At 45.5% G+C, this 24762-nt stretch overlaps 1 protein-coding gene across 2 annotated transcripts in view; it reads right to left on the minus strand.

Moving 5' to 3' along the window:
* The window catches only part of kif2a (kinesin family member 2a), a 54781-nt gene that overhangs the window by 25583 nt on the left and 4436 nt on the right, over positions 1 to 24762 (minus strand). For both annotated transcript variants that reach the window (XM_056287152.1, XM_056287143.1), the window contains exons 2-3: positions 3929 to 4023; positions 3267 to 3389 (exon numbers count right to left, since the gene is read on the minus strand). In XM_056287152.1, coding sequence (XP_056143127.1) covers positions 3267 to 3389; positions 3929 to 4023 — 218 coding nt within the window. The remainder of the gene's footprint in view (positions 1 to 3266; positions 3390 to 3928; positions 4024 to 24762) is intronic.

Raw genomic sequence — 24762 nt, forward strand, 5'->3', positions numbered from 1 at the left:
CCGTATATCCTACACACTTTTTGTGAGGGTGCTCACTGTGTAACTTCTACTGAGGCCTTAAAGGTCTTGCTCTGACACACACGTGTGAGTTACAGACCTGGTATACACCTTCTCAAACATCAAGACCTGCAGGTGGAGCCCTGCTGGTTGTTCCAGCTCTGGGTTTGTCACAAAAGGTGTTGGGGCTCTTGCTGTTAGAGCCCCACACCAGTGTTGTAGTACTCGAGTCCAGGACTCCATGCCATACATATTTGTAATGAGTCCCCCATGCCCCCTCTCATTTCAGAGTATATAAAGGCAGAGGGTGACAAGCAAGCGGTATCAACAGCAGATGCAGCGGAAGCAACAGGACCAGGGGAAGGTGAACTTTCAGAGTCTCCTCCTGAGAAGCAGTTGAGAATGTTCTCCCACTATAGGAGGACTCCCTCCTCCACCGAGAAGAAGCCGTCTGGCCAGGCTCAGTTGACTGCATACCTCGACTTGATCGCTGAGCAGGACTCTGACTCAGTCCCGTGCCTCAGATTTTGGCAGCAAAACAAATCCAAATTCCCTACCCTCTATCAGATTGCCACACAGGTATTCTCTATCCCTGCCTCCAGTGCGCCCATTGAAAGGGTATTTAGTCATGGAGGCATTTTGATGAGGCCTCACCATGCAAGGTTGAGTAGTTCCATGCTGTCAGATCTTATGTTTTTGAAATGCAACGTGTATGCTTAAAACTAGTGCCACTAGCCTTTTGTTCCTAACTATTCCTGAGAGACAATGTCTTTTGACTAGTTTTTATGAATGTATTGTATGCTGTGGAACTTACTTCTGTATACTGTTTCCACCATTTGCTAATATCATGCTATTCACAGCTATCAATGTGTTTTGAAGCACATCCAATGTTCAGAATGTCAAAGAAATTCAGACTGTTCTAAAAATGTGTGTGTGCGCGCATGCTTGCGCGTGCATGTGTGCGAGTGTGTGGGTGTGCATTTGTTTGGCTATCGTGTCACAAAGTAAATAAACTCCCTTTGAAATGGTGACAGCTGTGTCATTTTTGTTTAATGTAGACCTTTTTTATTTGTATGTCAGATCTTTGACTGTGCCCGAGGGGATCACTGGAGCCATCTTGGAACTCGACTCAGACTCAACCTTGATGACTTGGACTCGGACTAGGGTAATAGTGACTCGACTCGGACTCGACTTTTCTTTGGTGACTCGGACTCGGACTCGAACACTGGGGACTCGAGACTTGACTCGGACTCGGGGTTTAGTGACTCGACTACAACACTGCCCCACACTATGGACCGACTTCCTGTTGAGCTAAGACACACCAGGTCTCTGGCTTCTTTTACATCGCGTCTTAAAACTCTTCTTTTTAGGAAAGCTTTTGCAAATTATATATTCACATAGTTCTTATCTTTACTCTTACTTATTTGTTTTTATTTATTTATACAGTTCTTATATTTGCTCTTACTTATTTATTCATATAGTTCTTATATTTACTCTTATGTTTTTATTTATTCATACAGTTCTTATCTTTACTCTTATTTATTTATTCATAGTTCTTATGTTTACTCTTACTTGTTTTTATTTATTCATACAGTTATGTTTACTCTTATTTGTTTTTATTTATTCATATAGTTCTTATGTTTACTCTTACTTATTTGTTTATTTATTCATAGTTCTTATGTTTACTCTTACTTATTTATTTATTCATACAGTTCTTATCTTTACTCTTATTTATTCATAGTTCTTATGTTTACTCTTACTTATTTATTCATAGTTCTTATGTTTACTCTTACTTGTTTTTATTTATTCATATAGTTCTTATGTTTACTCTTATTTGTTTTTATTTATTCATATAGTTCTTATGTTTACTCTTACTTGTTTTTATTTATTCATATAGTTCTTATATTTACTCTTTTTTGTTTATTTATTCATAGTTCTTATGTTTACTCTTACTTGTTTTTATTTATTCATATAGTTCTTATATTTACTCTTGTTTTTATTTATTCATATAGTTCTTATGTTTACTCTTATTTGTTTTTTATTCATATAGTTCTTATGTTTACTCTTACTTATTTGTTTATTTATTCATAGTTCTTATGTTTACTCTTACTTATTTGTTTATTTATTCATAGTTCTTATGTTTACTCTTACTTATTCATTTATTTATTCACAGTTCTTATGTTTACTCTTATTTGTTTTTATTTATTCATATAGTTCTTATGTTTATTCTTACTTTTTTGTTTTTATTTATTCATAGTTCTTATCTTTACTCTTAAATCAAATCAAAAAAATCAAATCAATTTTATTTGTATAGCCCAATATCACAACATACAGTTCTTATCTATACATTTACTTATGTGTTTTTATTTATTCATAAAGTTCTTATCTTTACTCTTACTTATTTGGTCTTGTTCTGGTTTTTGCCTTGTCTGGTTTTATTTCTTTGTAAAGCACTTGGTAACATTGTTTTAGAAAAGGGCTATATAAATAAAATCTTTTTTTTGAGGGGGGGGGGGATTTTTCTTCCCTTTTCCTCCCCAATTGTATCCTGCCAATTACCCCCCTCTCCCAAGTCGTCCCGGTCACTGCTCAACCCCCTCTGCTGATCCGGGGAGGGCTGAAGACTACCACATGTCTCCTCCGACACATATGGAGTCACCAGCCGCTTCTTTTCACCTGACAGAGGAGTTTCACCAGGGAGATGTAGCGCATGGAAGGATCACGCTATTCCCCCCAGTTCCCCCTCCCCCCCGAACAGGCGCCCCCACCAACAAGAGGAGGTGCTAGTACAGCGACCAGGACACATACCCACATCCAGGTTCCCACCCGCAGACACATCCAATAGTGTCTGCAGGGATGCCCGACCAAGTTGGAGGTAACACGGGGATTAGAACCAGCGATCTCCATGTTGGTAGGCAACAGAATAGACCGCTATGCTACCCGGACACCCAATAAAATCATTATCATTATTACTGTGAACTACACATAAATAGTGGGCTTAGTAAGGCCCATTATCTAGTTAGCTAAGAAGATCCAATGCCCATATGAAGTTTCTAGTGGACCCACACCAGTACCAGAGTACGTACGATCATGCTGTATGTAGTCAAATGTTTACTACATGTCTACATGTCAGATTTGTAAGATTTTGTGGGCTCCAGGCAAAGTAAGTTCTACATAGGAAGTAACAGATTTGGAAAAGAAAAGGGCTGTAGCAGGACAACACAGCGGTTTATTAGCTTCATTAGTTAAATCAGGGCAGCAGAGCTCACCTTTGCAATTCTGTTGACTTTCACAGATGTAGGTGTGGGCGGGGGTGGGGTCTCTGGGCTGGGGGCAATCTCCTCATCTGGGGCCACATCTGGGTTTAGTGCAAATATGCTCTCCAAATCAATCTGTTCAGGAACAAAGCACACGATCAACAGAGTTGGCTGGTAGACTAACCGAATTCAGAAAGAGTTTTATAATGGATGTTTAAAAAAAACTTTTGTGTTTTCTTTTACTTTGGTATACAATGCGTCACAACTCCAATGACTTGTTTGGTTTTTTTGTTTGCTCTTCTATCAGAGAAACCAAAGGCATTGGAAAAAATAATGTTTCAAAATGCAATCATACAGCTGAACTCTAGAGCCCTGCATGGCCAACATCTTCTTATGACAGTAAAAACAAAGAGCAGGAAGTATTCCAGTGATACAGCACAGGTACTAAGTACTGGCATAGAAATAATGTGCCAGAGGGGGCATTACTACAGTATGGGCTCTGTGCACTTGAGCACATAAGACTAAAGAGGGTGATGTCTGTCACGACTGTAAAACATGCCTGCGGGTTGTGCGATCTCCACAGCTCTTGAATATCTTTAGGTGCATTATCCATTCTGGAAGAATCAAGCGGATGCTGCCACTGGTGCTTGGACTGATAATGACTGGCAATTTACCTCTTTCCCTTTTGTGTCTCCATTTTCTATCCATTCCACTGTGACGCTCTCGTTGTCCTCATTCAGTGAGGTCACCATGGCCTGGTGTATTCGTCCTGTGGAGGTGTCACAGAACACAAATATTCGATTAGGCTGACTGGTGCTGAAGGTCTAGGCAGCATCGACTCCATCTGTACCTTATTCTATCTGCTAAAGCGGGGACATTCAACCATGTGCCACACAGGGTCATGTGTATGCAGGCTTTCCTTCCAAAGCAATGCTACACTAGCTGATTTACCAATTAGCACACCTCCAACTAGACAGACGGAGGAGGACCTAATCGGCTTGTATCAGCTGGTGTAGTGCTGGTTTGCAGAAAAAAAAACTGCATACACATCGCTCTCTTGTGGCACATGGCACTGGACTAACGGCGTAAAGGTAGAACGGTGGGCAGTGTAACCCCTCACTACCAATTCGGTTACAAGATTAGTCTGCATGACACATATTTTTATGACTGAGCAGTGGGAAAGAAAACAAGAAACATGAACACGGGCACTTCACGTGGAAGGTGAAACCATGTTATTATGAGAATATCTACGACGGTGTTGACTCTTGACTAAACAGTTCTTTAAACAGTAATCAGAATCAGAACACTGTCATTTCATTTCATGCACTTGAGCACCTGAAATGAAATGAAACATGGTTTCCCCCAGCCCAAAGCAGTGCAACACAAAGACAAGAACACGCCCCAAAACGACAAGAATCAGGAACAATTTGTCATTTCTTAGATGTACTTGCATACACAAAGAAACGAAATTTCGTTTCCCCCAGCCCACAGACAGCAGTGTAACACAAAAAACACATATCCAAAATTTCCCAAAAGCGACACAACCAAAAACATAAAAAAGAGAGAAGCAAAAAATATATATATATAAAAAAGAAGTTAACACAGTCCACCCTGCAATGTAGTCCAAAACACTCTGTCCCGAGAACGAACTCCAGCCAGGATGACTGCCGGAAGTGCCGGTCTGCATGGGCTAGCAGCTAGCTTAGCCCGCCCCGCCTCCGCGCCCTGCCAGACCGCCCTCGGCGTTTCCTCCCGGGCACGGCTCCAGGCAGGGGCCGTGGTTCCTGGGCCCATCGGATGAAGCAGACCAAGCTCTCCCTGCCAGACACCCTCGACACACGTCCCCCGCATTCCACACGACGACGCAGAGGCAGACAAAAATACTGCACAGTCAACGCTTGGCGAGGCCGCCGCCAGACCTCCTCCTCGGTGTTTTCTCTCGGCACGGCCGTACAGCTCCGGAAAGGGCCGTAAGCTCTCAGCCGAGCCGACAAGGGGGGGGGGGGGGAACGTCACACGAAGACACAAACTTAGACGCAGACGCCGACAAAGACACTGCATGGTCGGCACGGGTGGGGCCGCCGTCTTCACACATATCCAAACTAACACACATATCTGAACAAAAAAACAAAACAAAAAACAAAACAAAAAAATCACTGTCCACGAGAACGAACGCCAGCCAGGATGACTGTCGGAAGTGCCGGTCTGCATGGGCTAGCAGCTAGCTTAGCCTGCCCCGCATCCTATCAGACCGCCCTCGGTGTTTCCTCTTTGGGCACAGCTCCAGGCAGGGCCCTGGTCCCTGGGCCCACAGGACGCGGCAGACCAAGCTCTCCCAGCCATCAAACCGCAGACGTGGACACAGACACTGCATGGACGGTACTGGCTGAGGCCACTGCAAACATGAATCCGCGCCGCCATCTTCCAACACCGGAAGCGGAACTACAACCAACGTATCATTAATTTTGACATCCGACACTTGTAAAAACACAAGGCTATCAATCGTCACTGTTGATATATTGGAAACGGACGTTTGAAGTTTCAGATGGGGCTGAGTCCTGCCGCCAGTCTAGCCTTAAAGCCGAGCAAACTGCGGCCACAAGGCTTGCTGAATACCCACTACAGAAAATCCTTAACAATAAAGGCTGCTGCGGCTAGTTCGTAGTGTTTCTGCCTGCCCCCCTGTCTGCGCTGTAATCATACCAGTTGCCAACCTACCTACCCAGCCTCTGATCCTCGTCCATCTGAGCCAAACAGCACAGTGGAAATTGCTAACACAGTCCGGGGAAATGCCATGTTCCTGCATCCATTATTTAGAGATGGAGGAAAAAAGCAAGGATGGTTCTCTGCAGCTGAACACTTCACCCTCTTAGATCACAGGTTTCTACATCAGCAAGCAGCTGAACAAGCATGCCAAGCAAGGTGAGTGCATGAAAGACAACCTTGTGTACACCACATGCATGTGGATGGGACCAATATAGGACTGTCTCCAATACCTTTTTTCCAAGGTTCAGACATTTGGCACATTTTCCAAATGAATATCCAGATGTTCATTTCATATGAATTAGACAATACAAACTCAAGGCTTAAGACTGGTGATGGATAAGCAACACAGCCAGTGGCCACATGTTCCCTTCACACTCCCATTTACATAATGCCACGGATCTGTTGACATGAAGAATTACACAGGATCATTGTTGTTTCTGGGTGATCACAAATGAAAACAAGCACACTTTGCAGTGAGGCACAATCGATTCTGACATATGTGTATTTCACATTTTTCAATAATAATGCCAAGTTAATCAATATCAGTAATGTTGGTGGGTAGCCTAGCCAGGATTACAGGATCCCTGAAAATCTCCGCCGCTGCATCGACTGCAAGTGTCATTTTCTTCGTTTCAGTACTATGCTGTGCTCTTTTGTCATTGAAATAAAAACTGTTTTCACAGGGTTTTCATTTGGATGTCATCCAAGGCTGTCCTCCAGGATAGTTAGTCAAGATAATGTAAAAAAACAAAATCGGGCTGTGCAGAAAAAACAACATCTGAATACTGAAATGATGTACGAATACCAACCTGCACAACGAATATCCGAATATTCAGGGCCAACCTTAGACCAGCCTTAGACAGGCAGTCATTACTTGCCTCTTAGGAAGTGGGGAATAAATGCTCTATCATTATCAGATTAATGAACACCTTGTCAACCATTTCTATTAGTATTAGCAATACTACAATGTATTGCGAAAGTACTAGAAAGGCTAGTCTGCAAACAACTCACACGCTTTTTAGACACCAATAACATAATATCAGTCAATGAGTCAGGTTTCCGCTCAGGGTACAGTTGTGAGACCACTACTACTAAAGTACTCAACGATGTCCTCAACGCCCTCCACGCCAAGCACTGCTGTGCTCCCACCTTTATTGATCTGGCGAAAGCCTTCGACACCGTAGATCATAAATTGCTCCTGGAACGTCTGAAATGCATAGGTGTCACAAATCAAACAGTAGCTTGGTTCGATAACTACCTTTCCAGTCGCACAGTCAGTAAAATCCAACAATCTGCTGTCCCAGCCCCTATCCAGCGCGAAGGGGGTGCCCCAAGGTTCCATTCTAGCACCAGTCCTCTTTTCAGTCTATATCAACAATATAGGTCAGTTCGCCGGAAACTCCATGATACACCTCTACGCCGATGATACAGTCCTGTACACCTCTGGTCCCTCTCCTGATGTTGTCCTGAAAACTCTCCAGGAGAGTTTCTAAAAATCCAAGCTGGCTTCTCTGCCCTCAGCCTGGTCTTAAACACTAGCAAGACCAAAATGATGTGGTTCGGCCGCAAAGGTGCCTCCCAATCTGACACCATCGTAGACGCAGATGGCAAAAAGCTGGAAGTGGTCACCTCCTACAAATATCTAGGAGTGTTGATTGACAGCACCCTGTCATTCTCGGAACATCTGTCCAAACTGCAGGCCAAGGTCAAAGTAAGGCTTGGCTCTCTCTACAGAAACCGCTCCTCTTTCACTACCTCGGCGAAACGCACCCTGGTCCAGATGACTGTCCTGCCGCTACTCGACTTTGGCGATGTAATCTACCGTTCAGCCTGCAAGGGATCTCTCGAGCGTTTAGATGTTTTAGATCACTCCGCCATACATTTTGCCACCAATGCTCCCTATAGGACCCATCACTGCGAGCTGTACTCCCTCATAAACTAGCCCTCCCTTGAAACCAGACGCACCATCCACTGGCTGACGTTTATCTACAAAACACTTCTAGGCCACACTCCCTCATACTTCACACACCTCCTCCACCTACGCCCACCCCCGAAGTACTCCACCCGTTCAGCTACACACATCCTGGTTAGCATTCCCAGTATCAAATTCTCGCAAGGCCGCTCCTCGTTTCAGTATGCAGCAGCCGATAGCTGGAACAGGCTACAAAAAACCCTGAATATGGAAAAATTCATCTCCGTCCGTTCCTTTAGGGAAACCATAACAAATACACTAGTGCACTCTTGCAGCTGTTTTACCTGAGCCAACTCCTTGCCACCATTACCGTTTGTCTGTCCTCTTGCTCCCATGATTGTTTTATACTCTGCATGTATGTCATAGCCTAACCTGCTGCCCCCCCGTCTGTTTTTAAACCCTGCTAAACGTGCGGTATGTCATAACCTGTTGCTACACCCCTGCTGTCTGCTTTATCGCTGCTAAATGTACTGTATATCCTAACCGCCTGAGTTGTATGTCTGCTTGCCTCCTAACTGCCTGCTATACTGTCCCATTATTGTGGTGTCTGCTGTAATTAACTGTCCACTGTCTAACCCTGCTGATACTATATGCTGCCAATACCATTGATGCTTGATGTGTGTGTTGTATGTTGCCATTGGATGTGTCGTATGTTGCCACCACTGCTTACGTGTATTAACCTACTCCTGGGTTATTCCATATTTTCTGCTACTGCTCTACTGTGCATGAACGTGTGTGCTATGTCTTACCTGTTGCTATATGTCAGCCTTGTCCCTCTGCACACGTTAAGTATGACGACCATGAATGTTTGTTGTACTGATTGTGATGTCTATATCTGTGTACTTGGCCTGTCATGTCACTGCTGTTCCTTGTTTTTACCTCTTTTTTATTTTACTCCCCATCCCCTTCCCCTAGGGGGCACTTACCCCCAACATAGGCCGTTATTGTAAATAAGAGTTTGCTCTTAATTAACTTGCCTATCAAAATAAAGGTTGATGATGATGATATTAGAAACAGCACTGCACCATGAGTTGGGGGGACCCCTGGAAACAGCTGTACATCAAATCCTCACAAAGTGTACCCAAGCTAGATTCCTCATGGAACCAAAGACACGGCATGAAGGCAGCTCAACTAAACAAGACAAGTTCAGCTGAAGGGTAAGGTATTTATGAGTCCTAATGTACAGTGCAACAGCGTTAAAGAATGGACATCACATGTAAAGGAGATTTCTGAAGACGTAGAAGCTGAAATCTGGGCCTTTTCTCCATTAATAGATAGTTATTTCATGCATTTGAATTATGTGTCAGGTTATAAAAGCTAACTGGTGTCTTTACCATGTGTGGAGACGCTCTCCATTTCTTACCGAGAAGCAAGAACACATGCAGCGGTAAACAAGTTCCTACTCCATCCATTATCCAAACCGCTTATCCTGCTCTCAGGGTCGCGGGGATGCTGGAGCCTATCCCAGCAGTCACAGGCCGCCAGGCCATCACACAGGGCCTAATATCATATCATATCATATATCATATAATATAGGCAGCACGGTGGCGCAGTGGTTAGCGCGGTCGCCACACATCAAAAAGGTTCCGGGTTTGAGCCGTGCGGTAGTCCAACCTTGGGGGTCGTCCCAGGTCATCCTCTATGTGGAGTTTGCATGTTCTCCCTGTGTCTGCGTGGGTTTCCTCTGGGTGCTCCGGTTACCTCCCAAAGTCCAAAGACATGTAGGTCAGGTGAATCGACTGTACTAAATTGCCTCTAGCTATGAATGTGTGTGTGTGTGTGTGTGTGTGTGTGTGTGTGTGTGTGTGGACACCCTCTGACGGCCTGGCCAGGGTGTCTCCTCGCCTGCCGCCCAATGACTGCAACGATAGGCTCCAGCATCCCCGCGCCCCTGAGAGAGGAATCAGCGGTTCGGATAATGGAATGGATAACATAATAGTAAGGAAATACAAAGTTCCTACTCAAGCAGCAAAAAGGATTGAAATGAGATGGCGATGTAGCGATGCGTCTGCTGGAGAGGGAATCTACAATTCTACAATCACTATTACAGTACAACAGTGTTCCCATATAGTCCCCCCCCCCCCCATCCATCATCAAAGCCGCTTATGCCAACCAGGGTCGCAGGGATGCTGGAGCCTATCCCAGCAGTCACTGGGCGGCAAGCGGGGAGACACCCTGGACAGGCCGCCAGGCCATCACAGGCCCCACCCACCCACCCACACACACACACCTAGGGACAATTTAGTACGGCCGATTCACCTGACCTACGTGTCTTTGATTCACCTGACCTACGTGTCTTTGATTCACCTGACCAACGTGTCTTTGATTCACCTGACCTACGTGTCTTTGAGTCACCTGACCTACATGTCTTTGATTCACCTGACCTACATGTCTTTGATTCACCTGACCTACATGTCTTTTATTCACCTGACCTGCATGTCTTTGAGTCACCTGACATACGTGTCTTTGAGTCACCTGACCTACGTGTCTTTGATTCACCTCACCTACGTGTCTTTGATTCACCTGACCTACGTGTCTTTGATTCACCTGACCTACGTGTCTTTGAGTCACCTGACATACGTGTCTTTGAGTCACCTGACCTACGTGTCTTTGATTCACCTCACCTACGTGTCTTTGAGTCACCTGACATACGTGTCTTTGATTCACCTGACCTACGTGTCTTTGATTCACCTGACCTACGTGTCTTTGATTCACCTGACCTACGTGTCTTTGAGTCACCTGACATGCGTGTCTTTGATTCACCTGACCTACGTGTCTTTGATTCACCTGACCTACATGTCTTTGATTCACCTGACCCACGTCTTTGATTCACCTGACATACATGTCTTTGATTAACCTGACCTACGTGTCTTTGATTCACCTGACATACATGTCTTTGATTAACCTGACCTACGTGTCTTTGATTCAGCTGACCTACGTGTCTTTGATTCAGCTGACCGTGTCCTTGAGTCACCTGACATGTATGTCTTTGATTCACCTGACCTACGTGTCTTTGAGTCACCTGACATACATGTCTCTGATTCACCTGACCTGCATGTCTTTGAGTCAGCTGACCTACATGTCTTTGATTCACCTGACCGACGTGTCTTTTTTTTCACCTGACCTACATGTCTTTGAGTCACCTGACCTACATGTCTTTGAGTCACCTGACCTATGTGTCTTTGATTCACCTGACCTGCGTGTCTTTGAGTCACCTGACATACGTGTCTTTGATTCACCTGACCTACGTGTCTTTGATTCACCTGACCTACGTGTCTTTGATTCACCTGACCTACGTGTCTTTGATTCACCTGACCTACGTGTCTTTGAGTCACCTGACATACGTGTCTTTGATTCACCTGACCTGCGTGTCTTTGAGTCACCTGACATACGTGTCTTTGATTCACCTGACCTACGTGTCTTTGATTCACCTGACCTACGTGTCTTTGAGTCACCTGACCTACGTGTCTTTGAGTCACCTGACCTACGTGTCTTTGATTCACCTCACCTACGTGTCTTTGATTCACCTGACCTACGTGTCTTTGATTCACCTGACCTACGTGTCTTTGAGTCACCTGACCTGCGTGTCTTTGATTCACCTGACCTGCGTGTCTTTGATTCACCTGACCTACGTGTCTTTGATTCACCTGACCCACGTCTTTGATTCACCTGACCTACGTGTCTTTGAGTCACCTGACATACGTGTCTTTGAGTCACCTGACATACGTGTCTTTGAGTCACCTGACATACGTGTCTTTGAGTCACCTGACCTGCGTGTCTTTGATTCACCTGACCTGCGTGTCTTTGATTCACCTGACCTACGTGTCTTTGATTCACCTGACCTACGTGTCTTTGATTCACCTGACCTACGTGTCTTTGAGTCACCTGACATACGTGTCTTTGAGTCACCTGACATACGTGTCTTTGATTCACCTGACCTGCGTGTCTTTGATTCACCTGACCTACGTGTCTTTGATTCACCTGACCCACGTCTTTGATTCACCTGACCCACGTCTTTGATTCAGCTGACCGTGTCCTTGAGTCACCTGACATACATGTCTTTGATTCACCTGACCTGCATGTCTTTTGAGTCACCTGACCTACATGTCTTTGAGTCACCTGACCTACATGTCTTTGAGTCACCTGACCTACGTGTCTTTGAGTCACCTGACATACATGTCTTTGATTCACCTGACCTACATGTGTTTGATTCACCTGACCTACATGTCTTTGGACTGTGGGAGGAAACCGGAGCAGCCAGAGCAAACCCACGCAGACACAGGGAGAACATGCAAACTCCATACAGAGGACGACCCCCAAGGTTGGACTACCCCAGGGCTCAAACCCAGGACCTTCTTGCTGTGAGGCGACTGTGCTTCCCACTGTGCCACGATGCCGCCCTATCAGTGACTCCTTGTATAGATATGAATTTGGTAAGACAGGATCTGCAGGAGTAGCTGGAGTTGAAGAACTAATTTTGATTAGGATCTCATCATCTTACTGCAGAAAATAACAGGGAACTTAGTTTTGTTTTTAAGATTTTTTTTTGCATTTTCCACCTTTATTTGATAGTAACAGTAGACAGAGACAGGAAAGGCAGGGGAGAGAGAGGGGATGACATGCAGCAAAGGGCCCAGGCCGAATTCAAACTCAGGCCGCTGCAGTAAGGACAGTAAGGACCGGGGCGCCCTGCTCCCATAATTACAGTTTAATGTAGTTTGTAATACAATGGATTGCCCAGTTTCCATTAACCATAATTCGTTTTATTTACTAGTAAAAACATTTAAAATCCTACAAATAACAATCCCCCTAGCATCTAACAATAATTCCACCCAAAGAACAGAAATTTCTATGATGTAAAAAATAAAGAAACAAATAAAAAAATAGACCCCTCCATTGAAAATAAAGATCTTCAGAAAAAGGGAGGCAGTCAAAGATTTCCTTTTCATTTTATCCAGTTTTGGCCTCGAGTGCGCCTGGATTGGCCTATGCCAGCTTGTGCAGACTAAGTGCCATACAAGGAGAGATGGCTGTGGGGGAAAATGGCAAAACAGCCCACTTTTAATCGATTTTTTCTCATTTTCAATATTTCTTTCATGGAGCAGCAGCAAGCTGTAAGCAGTTTTCCATTACTCTGCAGTTCTTTCATGCTGGTAGTTTTAGAATGAGGTGACCTTTCACAAGCCGTGTCTTTATTTTGAATATCTGTTTAAATGGTGAAGATTTTTTTTATTAAAATGGATGTTATGTAAAATCTATTTGCAATGATACTTTGCTCTTGTACAGTGCAAGCAAGGCAGAGATGATATGATCAGAATTTTTCCCATTTGTCTGACATTGTGGAATCTTGCCGGACACGTCGGCTGGCATCATAGCTTCCTGGCAGAAACTCTGGGATCGCCTGTGTTAGCTTTAGCTCAAGGATGCCATTTTTACAAGGGCAGAAACTGTTTACTGCTGAGCTGGTTGGTGGTAAGCAGGTGACTACGGCTGCCAGAAGGAGGGACAGATCGGGAAAGCACAGATCACTGAGGAGATAGGTCTTTATTCACAACCAGAGAAAACAGTGACACACACTATTTAGATTGTCTAGCCTGAGGACCAAGAGAACAGGAAGTACATCAATAGTCAAACTGTCATGAATGAGTTATTGGTGTCTTCATGTTGATATATGCTGACAACCTTCTACATTTGTGATCAACGAAAACCTGCTCAGTACGTCGACAACTCTGTCTGTAAGACCTGCTGTGGAGAGACAGATAGACATGACTACGAGAGTAAACCCAATGCTGGACTGTGATGAAATAGGTTGCGAAGCAACCTTGGCAACAGCTATAGAGACTGCGGTAACAAAAGACACACTACTTAAGTAGAGATGTAGTGTCAAGCAGAGTAACTGGACAGTGAGCCAAGACAGGGCCTGCAGCATTCAAGGGCAGGACTACACTGGGGACAGAGAGAGGACATAGAAGAGAGGAGTCAGGGGAAGACCTCAGAAACACAGCTGCTCTACTGCATTTGGATTATTTTGGTAGCTTTTCATAAGTAATTCCAATAGGAGAAATGAAAATTTACCAATGGGCAAGAGTGGCAGACAAAATATAGTTTACCAGTAGCAACCATGGAATCAAAGCTCTTCCTTAAACTCAACCCCATCCCAGGGGGACAAGGACTCTCCTACACATGCTGTGTGTGTTGCACCAGCAACTATCTGCAACCGACAGACACTGAATGCCTTTCAAGGGGGAGCGTCTTGTTACTAGGGCCGTCCCAAATACCATTTTTTGGGCTCCAAAGCTTCGGTGGTAATCAACAGCAAATACTCAGAGCTTCTGCAGGGGGCATGATTCAGGAAGGAGTCAGCAGACATTCCTCTGTTGTTGGCAGAGATGGACGGCATAGCGGTGCAACACGTGTCTTTTGGTTTAATCGCAGATATTAATCTTTTTTTTTTGGATTCCCCCCCCTTTTCTCCTTTTCCTCCCCGATTGTACTTGGCCAATTACTCCACTCTTACGAGCTGTCCCGGTCACTGCTCCACCCCCTCTGCCGAGCTGGGGAGGGCTGCAGACTACCACATGCCCCCTCTGATCTCTGATCCATGTGGATTGAAAAGGTGAAAAGAAGACAGCCGCTTCTTTTCAGCCGACAGTGAGGAGTTTCGCCAGGGGGACGTAGCGCGTGGGAGGACCATGCTACACCCCCCCCCCCCAAACAGGCGCCCCGACTGACCAGAGAAGGTGCTAGTGCAGTGACCAGGACACATAATCACATCCGGCCTCCCGCCCGAAGACACGGCCAATTGTGTCTGTGGGTACCGCTGACCAAACTGGAGTCAACATGGGGATTCGAACTGCTGATCCCCCGCATTGGTAGGCAACGGAAGAGCACATCTGTTGCCATATTTCATTTCTGTGATTGCAACTATTCCCCAACTCTCTGTGAATGGTACACATAACCATTGTAACACTAGGTAATGGTCACAGAAATTTGTATATGAAACCGATTGTTGGTTTCGGTCGTTATGCAGCTGCTGTATGTAAGGGTGGGGACACCTGCAGTCAGTTGAGACTAACAGTCACTAAGATGATGATGAAATGTTTCTGCTGATAAACGTGTCCAGATAAACTGATTCAACTGGGATACCTAATAAAACATTTTGCCTGTCAGTCTGTGGCTGCGCAGCCTCCTCAGTGGACCCTCACACAAATACGACCAAGTCTAATATGAACTTGATCTTTTGAAAAAGAAATGCGACCGTTTTGGTCTAACCCTGAGAAAATCCATCCATTATCCAAACCGCTTATCCTGCTCTCAGGGTGGCAGGGACGCTGGAGCCTATCCCAGCAGTCATTGGACAGCAGGCGGGGAGACTTGGACAGGCCGCGCCAGGCCATCACAGTGTTTTGTAGTTTTTTTTTTTTTTTGTAGTTTGGTTATATTGTGTTCTTGCAGTTTGGATATGTGTTTTTGTACAGATAGGATATTAGCTTTGGTCCCTCTAGTGTTCCTCCAGTTGTGCTGTGCTGAGATCAGCAGTGAATGATTTACTGACTTGTGAAATACGATCAACTTCTCATTTACTTTCAAGGCTTATACCCAAATACGTGTTTTGACACTGCCGCTGCCCGATCACTGTCGCGGCGAGTCGTGCATGCGCATGGCTGACTCGGAGCGGGTAGCGACAGAAAGCAGTGTTGGTCGAGTGAGCTAGACAGTGAATGGAGAGGGAGTGGTGATAGCGAAAACAAACGTTCTGCAAAGGTTTTGAATCACCGCAAGCACGAGAGTGTCGTCATCATACAGTCATAACTGTGCTGTGTAACTAAAAGGGTCAGTAGTTTGCAAGGTTAGCCATGGACAGACACACACCCCGCCTGGGGAGGATCTGCACTCTACTGAGTGCAGTCCTAGTTTAATCTGTTAAAAGTCAAAAATACTGATGAATGCCCATCTGAATTTTCCAGAGGCCAAAGTGAACTCTTAAAACTGTCAACTTAGTCTGACCAACAGCCGGAAAACCCTTCAAGTATTAAATTCATAATGATATAAACCAAAAGGAGGCAAGCAAATCTGAATGAAACGGTATGAAACGGCAACCTACAAATGTTTGGTATTTTTACTTGAATGACTCAAATTATGACTTAACTACCAAAATCATAATCGATTAATTTTCTGTTGATCGACTAATTTCAGCACTGCCGTGGATTCAACAGGTGATGAAGTCATGCGGCTAGGCCTACGCCCAAACAGGCAGCACTTTTCTTTGAGAAAAGAATCTCTTTGCTTTACCAAAGGCAACAGGATGAAAAACTTATGAACACTTTGATTGCTGCTTCCCAAGCTGATGTTCCGGACGATCAGGACCAGGGACATGAAACGCGCTGCGAAGCGGCTTTCAGAGATAATGAGCCCCACACCGAAGACTATGCAGACACGATTCCCTGGTGCGGCCAGAACCCACTTGAGACCGACACCGCATCGGATCTGGATATGTGCTACTGGCTAAACCGGGGAGCAAGACCTAAGACCTGTTCTACCCCCGCAGTGTCAAACTCTGAGCTCTAGACGGACATCCAGGGTAAAAGAGGAGTCAGACACAACAAGCACAGCTCCACTAATGTCTGAACAGAGGTTCGGTTGTATCTAATAGCACGTTGTATCTAATAGCAGAAACAACAACAACCGAACATCTGGGTCAAATATGTGCAATTTGCATCCTATTTGTTGTACTCCTGTTGGTGTTAATTCTGCTGTGACACCAAATAATTTTGGCCTCCTGAATGTGAGTTCTCTGGGTAATAAGCCTATTTTTATATCTCTGGGCAATAGGCCTATTTTCAGTGTCTTCTTTGGCCAGTTGGGTGTTAAGTGGCCAGGGTGTGGCCAGAACATCACAGGGATTTATAAGTCTGGCCTGTTTCAGTTTCAATCCAGTGTGAATTTTAACCTCTGGAGTGATTCTGAATTGCTGGTTCATCTAGAATAGAGTAAGTATCATCTTTCTTGCATAACAAGTTGCTATTAGTCTTATTCCAGCTGCTTGAGTATTAGTCATTTTCTCTATACACCTGCTGCTGGTTCCTAGTGGGATCTTATTCTAGCTGTAGCTGTCTTATTCTATCTACTTACTTGTCTTATTTACTTATTCTAGCTGTAGCTGTTTTTCACCTAGTGTGTCCTTAAGTATTTCTTGTTGCCTAGCTGTTTTACCTTAGTTATCCTTTTAGCTTATAAATATACTCCTTGGTAACTTGCAGTTTGCAGTTTTAATAGTATTGTGCGAGGTTTGATAGAGTTTTACATAAGTGACCAGTTTCTGGGCAATAGATCTATTTTCAGTGTACCTCTTGGACCAATTGGGTGTTAAGTGGCCAGGGTGTGGCCTGCACTCATGGCAGACAATTAGCAATTAGTGTTCTTTAAATCACTGCTGCTACTTGGAAGCGTTGGGCAAAAAAGCCGAGGGCAAACAGGTCTAGGTTGAACGAAGGCTAGAGTGAAAAAAGGCAAGCCAACTTTTTCGAGCAAAGACTTCGTCAAGCAAGGACTGCTCTTTTTTGATCCGGTCAGTCATCTGTATTTTGTGTACCTAGTATAGACTATGTGTTTCCTTCGCATTCCTGTCCTTTCCTCTTCCTGGGGCCGGCATTGACGTTGGGTCACTCCGAGGGGCTGTGACCCTACCAATCTCATCTATCCCACTCTCTACATTCACGTTGAGCAAGTGGTGACGGGAGGGCTCTGGAATTGCCAGTCTGTGGTGCTGAAAGCTGAGTTTATCTCAGGCTACGCATCCTTGCTCTCCCTCAACTTTCTTGCTCCAACTGAGACCTGGATCATGCTGGATAACACTACCACACCCGCAGCTCTGTCTGATGTGTACTCTTTTCCTCACACTCCCAGAGTTGGGAGGCGGGGTGGTGGTAATGGCCTGCTAATCTCCCTGAAATGGAAATACTCTCTTGTTTCCATTCCACAATTTTCTCCGCCCTCTTTTGAATTTCATGCTGTTACTGTCTCTTGTCCAGTCAAACTCACCATCGTAGTTGTGTACCGCCCACCAGGCCCCCTTGGTGAGTTTCTGGAGGAGCTTGACACACGTGTCTCGCACTTCGCTGTTGATGACTCTGCACTTATCCTTCTCGGTGACTTCAACATCCACACTGCCAAGCTAGATCCTCTTCTGTCTTTCCTCTCCTCCTTTGACCTTCACCTCTCACCCTCTCCTCCTACCCACAAGGCCAGCAACCAGCTGGACCTTATCTTTACTAGACACTGTCCTATTTCCAATCTCTCTGTTACTTCCCTCCAGCTCTCTGACCACTATTTCATGTCCTACTCTCTGTCCCTCTCTTCACCCCCCCAGCCCCTTCCCCTACCCACATGGTTTCCATCCGTAGACACCTCCGCTCTCTCTCCGCCACTGATCTTTCTTCCTCCGTTACCTCTATCCTCCCTACACCTAAATCTTTCTCTCTCCTACCCCCTGACACTGCTACTGATCGTCTTCTCTCTACCCTCTCCTCTTCTCTGGAAAATCTCTGTCCCCTCACCTCCAGGCCTGCATGCCCAACTCCACCTGCCCCTTGGCTGACTGACTCAGTACATACTGACAGACGGAGCCTGAGAGTGGCAGAGCGCAAATGGAGAAAAGGCAAACTCCCAGAGGACCTTCTCAACTTCCAGTCTCTTCTTTTCACTTTCTCCTCCTCCCTTTCTGCTGCTAAGGCTGCCTTCTATCGCTCTAAAATCCTATCCTCTGCCTCTAATCCTAAGAAACTCTTTGAAACCTTCTCTACACTTCAACCCCCACCTCGTACTTCCTTCCTTCTCCCTGATGACTTCGCTAACTTCTTTGACAAGAAGGTAAATGACATCAGATCCTCCTTTTCTCACCACCCGGTTAGTGCTGCTTGCACTATCTCACCCTCTGCACCCTCCCTCACCTCTCCACATCCCACCCTATCCCACCTCGCTCCCCTCTCCCCCGACGAGGTCCTAAACCTCATCCCATCCAATCGTCCCACCACATGCTCCCTTGACCCGGTCCCCTCCCCTCTTTTTCAGTCTATAGCATTTGAACTCCCTCCCTTTCTAACCCACCTCATCAACACCTCCCTTCAGGCAAGATGCTTTCCATCTGCCTTCAAGACTGCTAGAGTCACCCCACTTCTCAAGAAACCATCACTTAACCCCTCTGATGTCAAAAACTATAGACCGGTTTCCCTTCTACCCTTTCTGTCCAAAACTTTCGAACGTGCTGTCTTTAACCAACTTTCTTTGTACCTCCACCAGAAAAACCTCCTGGACCCCAACCAGTCTGGTTTCAGGGTGGGTCACTCGACAGAGACGGCCCTCCTTGCAGTGACAGAATCGTTGCACTCTGCGAGAGCAAACTCTCTCTCCTCTGTCCTGATACTCCTGGACCTGTCAGCTGCATTTGACACAGTGAACCACCAGATCGTCCTCTCTACCCTCGAGGGGCTGGGTGTCACAGGCTCTGCACTCTCAATGTTTGCAACCTACCTGACGGGTTGCTCCTAGCAGGTGACATGGAGGGGATCTGTGTCAGAGCCTTGCAGACTGACTACAGGTGTTCCACAGTGTTCGGTTCTGGGTACTCTCCTTTTCTCCCTGTACACGACATCCTTGGGTTCTGTTATTCTCTCGCATGACTTCTCTTACCATTGTTATGCCGATGACACACAGCTGACCTTGTCCTTCCCTCCCTCTGACACACAAGTAGAGACACACATTGCTGCGTGCTTGACTGACATCTCGGAGTGGATGGTGACACACCACCTGAAGCTCAATCTGGACAAGACAGAGCTGATATTCCTCCCGAGGAAAGGTTGCCCACACCGAGACCTGGCCATCACCATTGACAACACCGTGGTGACGCCAACTCGGACTGTAAGGAATCTGGGTGTGATCCTGGATGACCAACTGTTGTTTGCTGAAAACGTTGCATCGGTTGCTCGCTCCTGCAGATTTCTCCTCTATAACATCAGGAAGATTCGCTCATTCCTCACTGACGAGATGGCACAGGTGCTCATCGAGGCTCTAGTCATCTCCTGGCTGGACTACGGCAACTTCCTCCTTGCTGGCGCCCTGGCGTCAGCCATCAGACCTCTGGAGCTTCTTCAGAAAGCTGCGGCTCATCGGGTGTTCAACCGCCCTAAGTTCTACCACACAACTCCCCTTCTCATGTCCCTACACTGGCTCCCAGTAGCTGCTCACATCCATTTTAAGACTCTGGTGCTAGCTTACAGGGCAGTGAAAGGAACAGCTCCTTCCTATCTCCAGGCCATGGTTAAGCCCTACACCCCCGCCCGACCACTTCGCTCTGCTGCCTCGGGACGCCTGGTTGCCCTGTCACTCAGAGGCCCCTGCTGCCGATCGACCCGGTCGCGGCTCTTTTCTGTCCTGGCCCCACAGTGGTGGAATGAACTCCCCACTGATGTCAGGACAGCAGAGTCGCTGCCCATCTTTCACCGCAAGTTGAAAACTCACCTCTTCAACAACTACTACCCTGTTACTTGAAGTTCTTAGCACGTATTGTATTCACTCATTAAAGAAAAAAAATCTTTCTTGCGCTTTTACTTTAGCACTGGTTTTACTCTTATATGCTTGTTTTAGATGCACTTATGACCTCTGAAGACTTAGTTCTCCTGGTTTCCTACGTTAAATGCAGTTATTGTAAGTCGCTTTGGATAAATGCATCGGCTAAATGACTGTAATGTAATAAGTCCTTTATCATTAATGATGTTATTGTTTCCAATAATCTAGACTTTTTTATGATTACTGAGACATGGCTGTCCCCAGGGGACACTGTTCCCATGATTGAGGCTAGCCCCCCTGATTTTGTATATTTTCACATTGCCAGGCCCTCTGGTAGCGGGGGTGACCTAGCTGTTTTTTATAAGTTAGGTCTTAAGTGCCATCCTGTTAATTTTGGTAATTTTATCTCATTTGAGGTTTTATGTTTTTTAATTAGTGTCCCTTCCCCTTTTCTCTGCATCTTAATTTATAGGCCCCCTAATTCAGTTAGTTTTATCTTTGAGTTTTCTGACCTTCTATCCATTGTCATGCCTAAATATGACAGGGTGCTTATTCTTGGCGATTTTAATATTCATGTGTGCTGTCCTTCCCATTCCCTGACTTCCCATTTTTTGGATCTTGTAGATTCTTTTAACCTCATTCAATCTGTTAAAGGGGCCACACACTCCAAAGGCCACATTTCAGTCCTTGTACTCTCCTCTGGTTTCTCTCTCGAATGTCTCAATTTGGTGGATATGCCTGTATCTGACCATAAAACTATCATTTTCAAAGTCCATACTGTTCATACAACGGCTGAAGCCGTTGTATGAACAGTTACCAGCATAAACACTTACTCATGAACAGTTACCAGCATGCCCGTTGTATGAACAGTTACCAGCATAAACACTTACTCATGAACAGTTACGAGCATGCTCGTTGTATGAACAGTTACCAGCGTGCTTGTTGTATGAACAGTTACCAGCGTGCTCGTTGTATGAACAGTTACCAGCATGCTCGTTGTATGAACAGTTACCACCGTGCTCGTTGTATGAATAGTTACCAGCATGAACAGTTACCCAAGAACAGTTACCAGCATGCTCGTTGTATGAACAGTTACCAGCGTGCTCGTTGTATGAACAGTTACCAGCTTGCTCGTTGTATGAACAGTTACCAGCGTGCTCGTTGTATGAACAGTTACCAGCATGCTCGTTGTATGAACAGTTACCAGCGTGCTCGTTGTATGAACAGTTACCAGCATGCTCGTTGTATGAACAGTTACCAGCGTGCTCGCTGTATGAAGAGTTACCAGAATGCCTCTTGTATGAAGTTACCAGCATGAACCGTTACCAGCGTGCTCGTTGTATGAACAGTTACCAGCATGAACAGTTACCAGTGTGCTCGTTGTATGAAGAGTTACCAGCGTGCTCGCTGTATGAACAGTTACCAGCATGCTTGTTGTATGAACTGGCACTTCCAGCTTGTTTATGCAAACCACACACTATTCCTAATGTAAGCACTCACCACTTTGTTTCATCTGACATAAGCCAGATAATGAGTTTGATATGCTAAGAGAGTTCAGTACACTGTCTCACCTACACCAAGACATATCTGACGAAATGCAATATCGTAGCCAACATACTGGGGGGAGGGGGTCCATAAATATTAGACATCATCTAACAGCTCTCATTGAGAAAAACAGTGACAAACTCCAATGTTAAATGTCAAGCTGTCCATTTATACAATTGTACTCAGATATAGTATCCAAATGGATCTTTATGTCCCAGCCTACACACCTTAGCATAACCCCTGAATGCAGCATACAGATGGCTGACAGCATCTGACAGTAGGACATGTCATCACACTCACTAGACAAACAAGGGTACCTGTCTAGCCTGTAGGAGCCGTAGGTCCTTACACCTAGGCAAACAATAGTGCATAACTATCAGTAAACTGCAATTGTACCCCCATAACCAACCGTATTAATAAAATGGCAATGTTACCCTCGTAACCATAGAACTACTACATATGAGGCAGTAGGGTGGAGTTTTTGGTAGAAAGGGCTGCCTTGGGGGGCTTGGGTTCAAACTGAAATATTGGTAAGCATCTGCCCTGCATGCGCACCCTTGAGGAGGAAAATTAATCCCTACCAACACCATTGGAACTGTTGGTGACCAATTCTGAGATTTGGCCAACCTGGGGTTAGAATCAGATGAAAAGGACCCCCCCCCCCCCCCCAAAAAAAGCCCATACTTCCACACAACAGAAATGAAATACTAAACCAGAGGGAAAACTCATCCTGTCAGACAATGGCTTGTTTCAAAGCATCTGGTGTAGTGCCTGCATTCTTCTTCTTTGAGCTTTTCCCGTTTTTCAGGGGTCGCCACAGCAGATTTTACAGGTTCCACCAGGATGCTGTGAGGGCACAGCACCACTGCTGGCTGTCGTTAATGCGGGCCACCACCAATTTGGTATGGTCTTGTCAATCCGCATACTGATTTGGCAAAATTTTACATCGGATGCCCTTCCTGACACAACCACTAACCCTATGGACTAGGGCACAGGTAAAGCGCTGGATGCCATCCCAGGATTCATGGACTTGCGCCCATGCCTGTCGCCATCTAGTGCTTGCATTAACATGACTAAATGTTCCACATTTCCTGGACTATAAGTCGGTTTTTTTACTTATCTGGCTGGTCCTGTGACTTACAGCCCACAGTGACTTATACAATGTAATTTTGTGGGACAAATACACTGCATTTCAAATAAGGTCACTAGATGGCACTGTTTATTCTTGTGACTCAATTGAAAATACTGTACCGTAGTGATGCTGCCGGGGAGGTTCGGGTAAGCTTACTAGAAAATATCAAGGGTTCGGGTGGGCAGGTCAAAAGGTGACAAAGCAGCGCTCGGAGTAAGTTATACATTAGTTACAGAAACACTGTGTGCAAAAGGCTAGGCTGTGCATTACTAGTCCACCCCCCCCCCCAAACACACACGCACACACGCAGCTTTATCATCAATGTGCAATCGTGGTTTTAGTCAGTGCACATGTTTTAGAGCGCTGAGACTTAACCTACATGTTTTTCCCCTAAGTGGCATCCGTTGCTTTTGTTTACTCCGCCACAACTCTTTCTTGGTCAGAAAGAAGAGGCGTGTGTGTGCGTGAGAGAGCGATAGAGTCCATGTCTTTAATGAAGGGTTACTTGTGTTGCTGCCATTCAACAATAAAGAACACAGCTTGGAACAATTCATCTGTTTTAATTTAACAGCCTAGACCCAGGTGCTGTGAGGCCAAGACACAACAGGCTATGCCTTAAAATCAGTGTATTATGCTGGGCAATGGGCAGCACAGTGGCACAGTGGTTAGCACGGTCGCCTCACAGCAACGTCCTGGTTCGAGCCCCGGGGTAATCCAACCTTGGGGGTCGTCCCGGGTCATCCTCTGTGTGGAGTTTGCCTGTTCTCCCCGTGTCTGTGTGGGTTTCCTCCGGATGATCCGGTTTCCTCCCACAGTCCAAACACATGTAGGTCAGGTGTCGGCCCTGTGATGGCCTGGCGGCCTGTCCAGGGTGTCTCCTCACCTGCCGCCCAATGGTTGCTGGGATAGACTCCAGCATCCCGCGACCCTGACAGCAGGATAAGCGGTTTGGATGATGGATGGATGCAGGGCAATAGGGGTGGGAATCTCAGGCACCTCACGATTCGATTCCAATTCAGAGGGTACGATGCGATTATAAAATGACTATTATAAAATGATTATTGATGCATCAACATTTTTGATTTCTACACATGCTTATTTTTTTCCCACTGTGTGACTACTTGCTACTTTTAAAACACAGCACATTTGTAATGATCCATAATTAAACAGATGAACTGACTTCCATGATCTTCTATTACTAAAGTAACAAACAGAAGAGACCGTCAGCTGAAAGGCCACGTTTCCCAGCATGCAAAGAACCAAGAAAAGAAACACAAGTTTGCCTGTAGCAGCATCCTTGTTGTACATGAACACAGGCTTCAACAAGACTTCAGCGATCACTTGATAACATAAAAAGCCGCCCTCATTCACACATAAATAATAAAGACTTCAACCCACATCCTCCAGCTATGGGCAATGAGCACACAATCCCTCAGACAAAAAAAAAAAAAAGTGCTGTATATTAAAATCAAAACCAGCTGTCATACGAAAACATAGAATTGTGTACCAGCTCTCATACAAAACCATTG

Source organism: Lampris incognitus, chromosome 1 (genome assembly GCF_029633865.1).
Source record: "Lampris incognitus isolate fLamInc1 chromosome 1, fLamInc1.hap2, whole genome shotgun sequence".
NCBI classification, from domain to species: domain Eukaryota; kingdom Metazoa; phylum Chordata; class Actinopteri; order Lampriformes; family Lampridae; genus Lampris; species Lampris incognitus.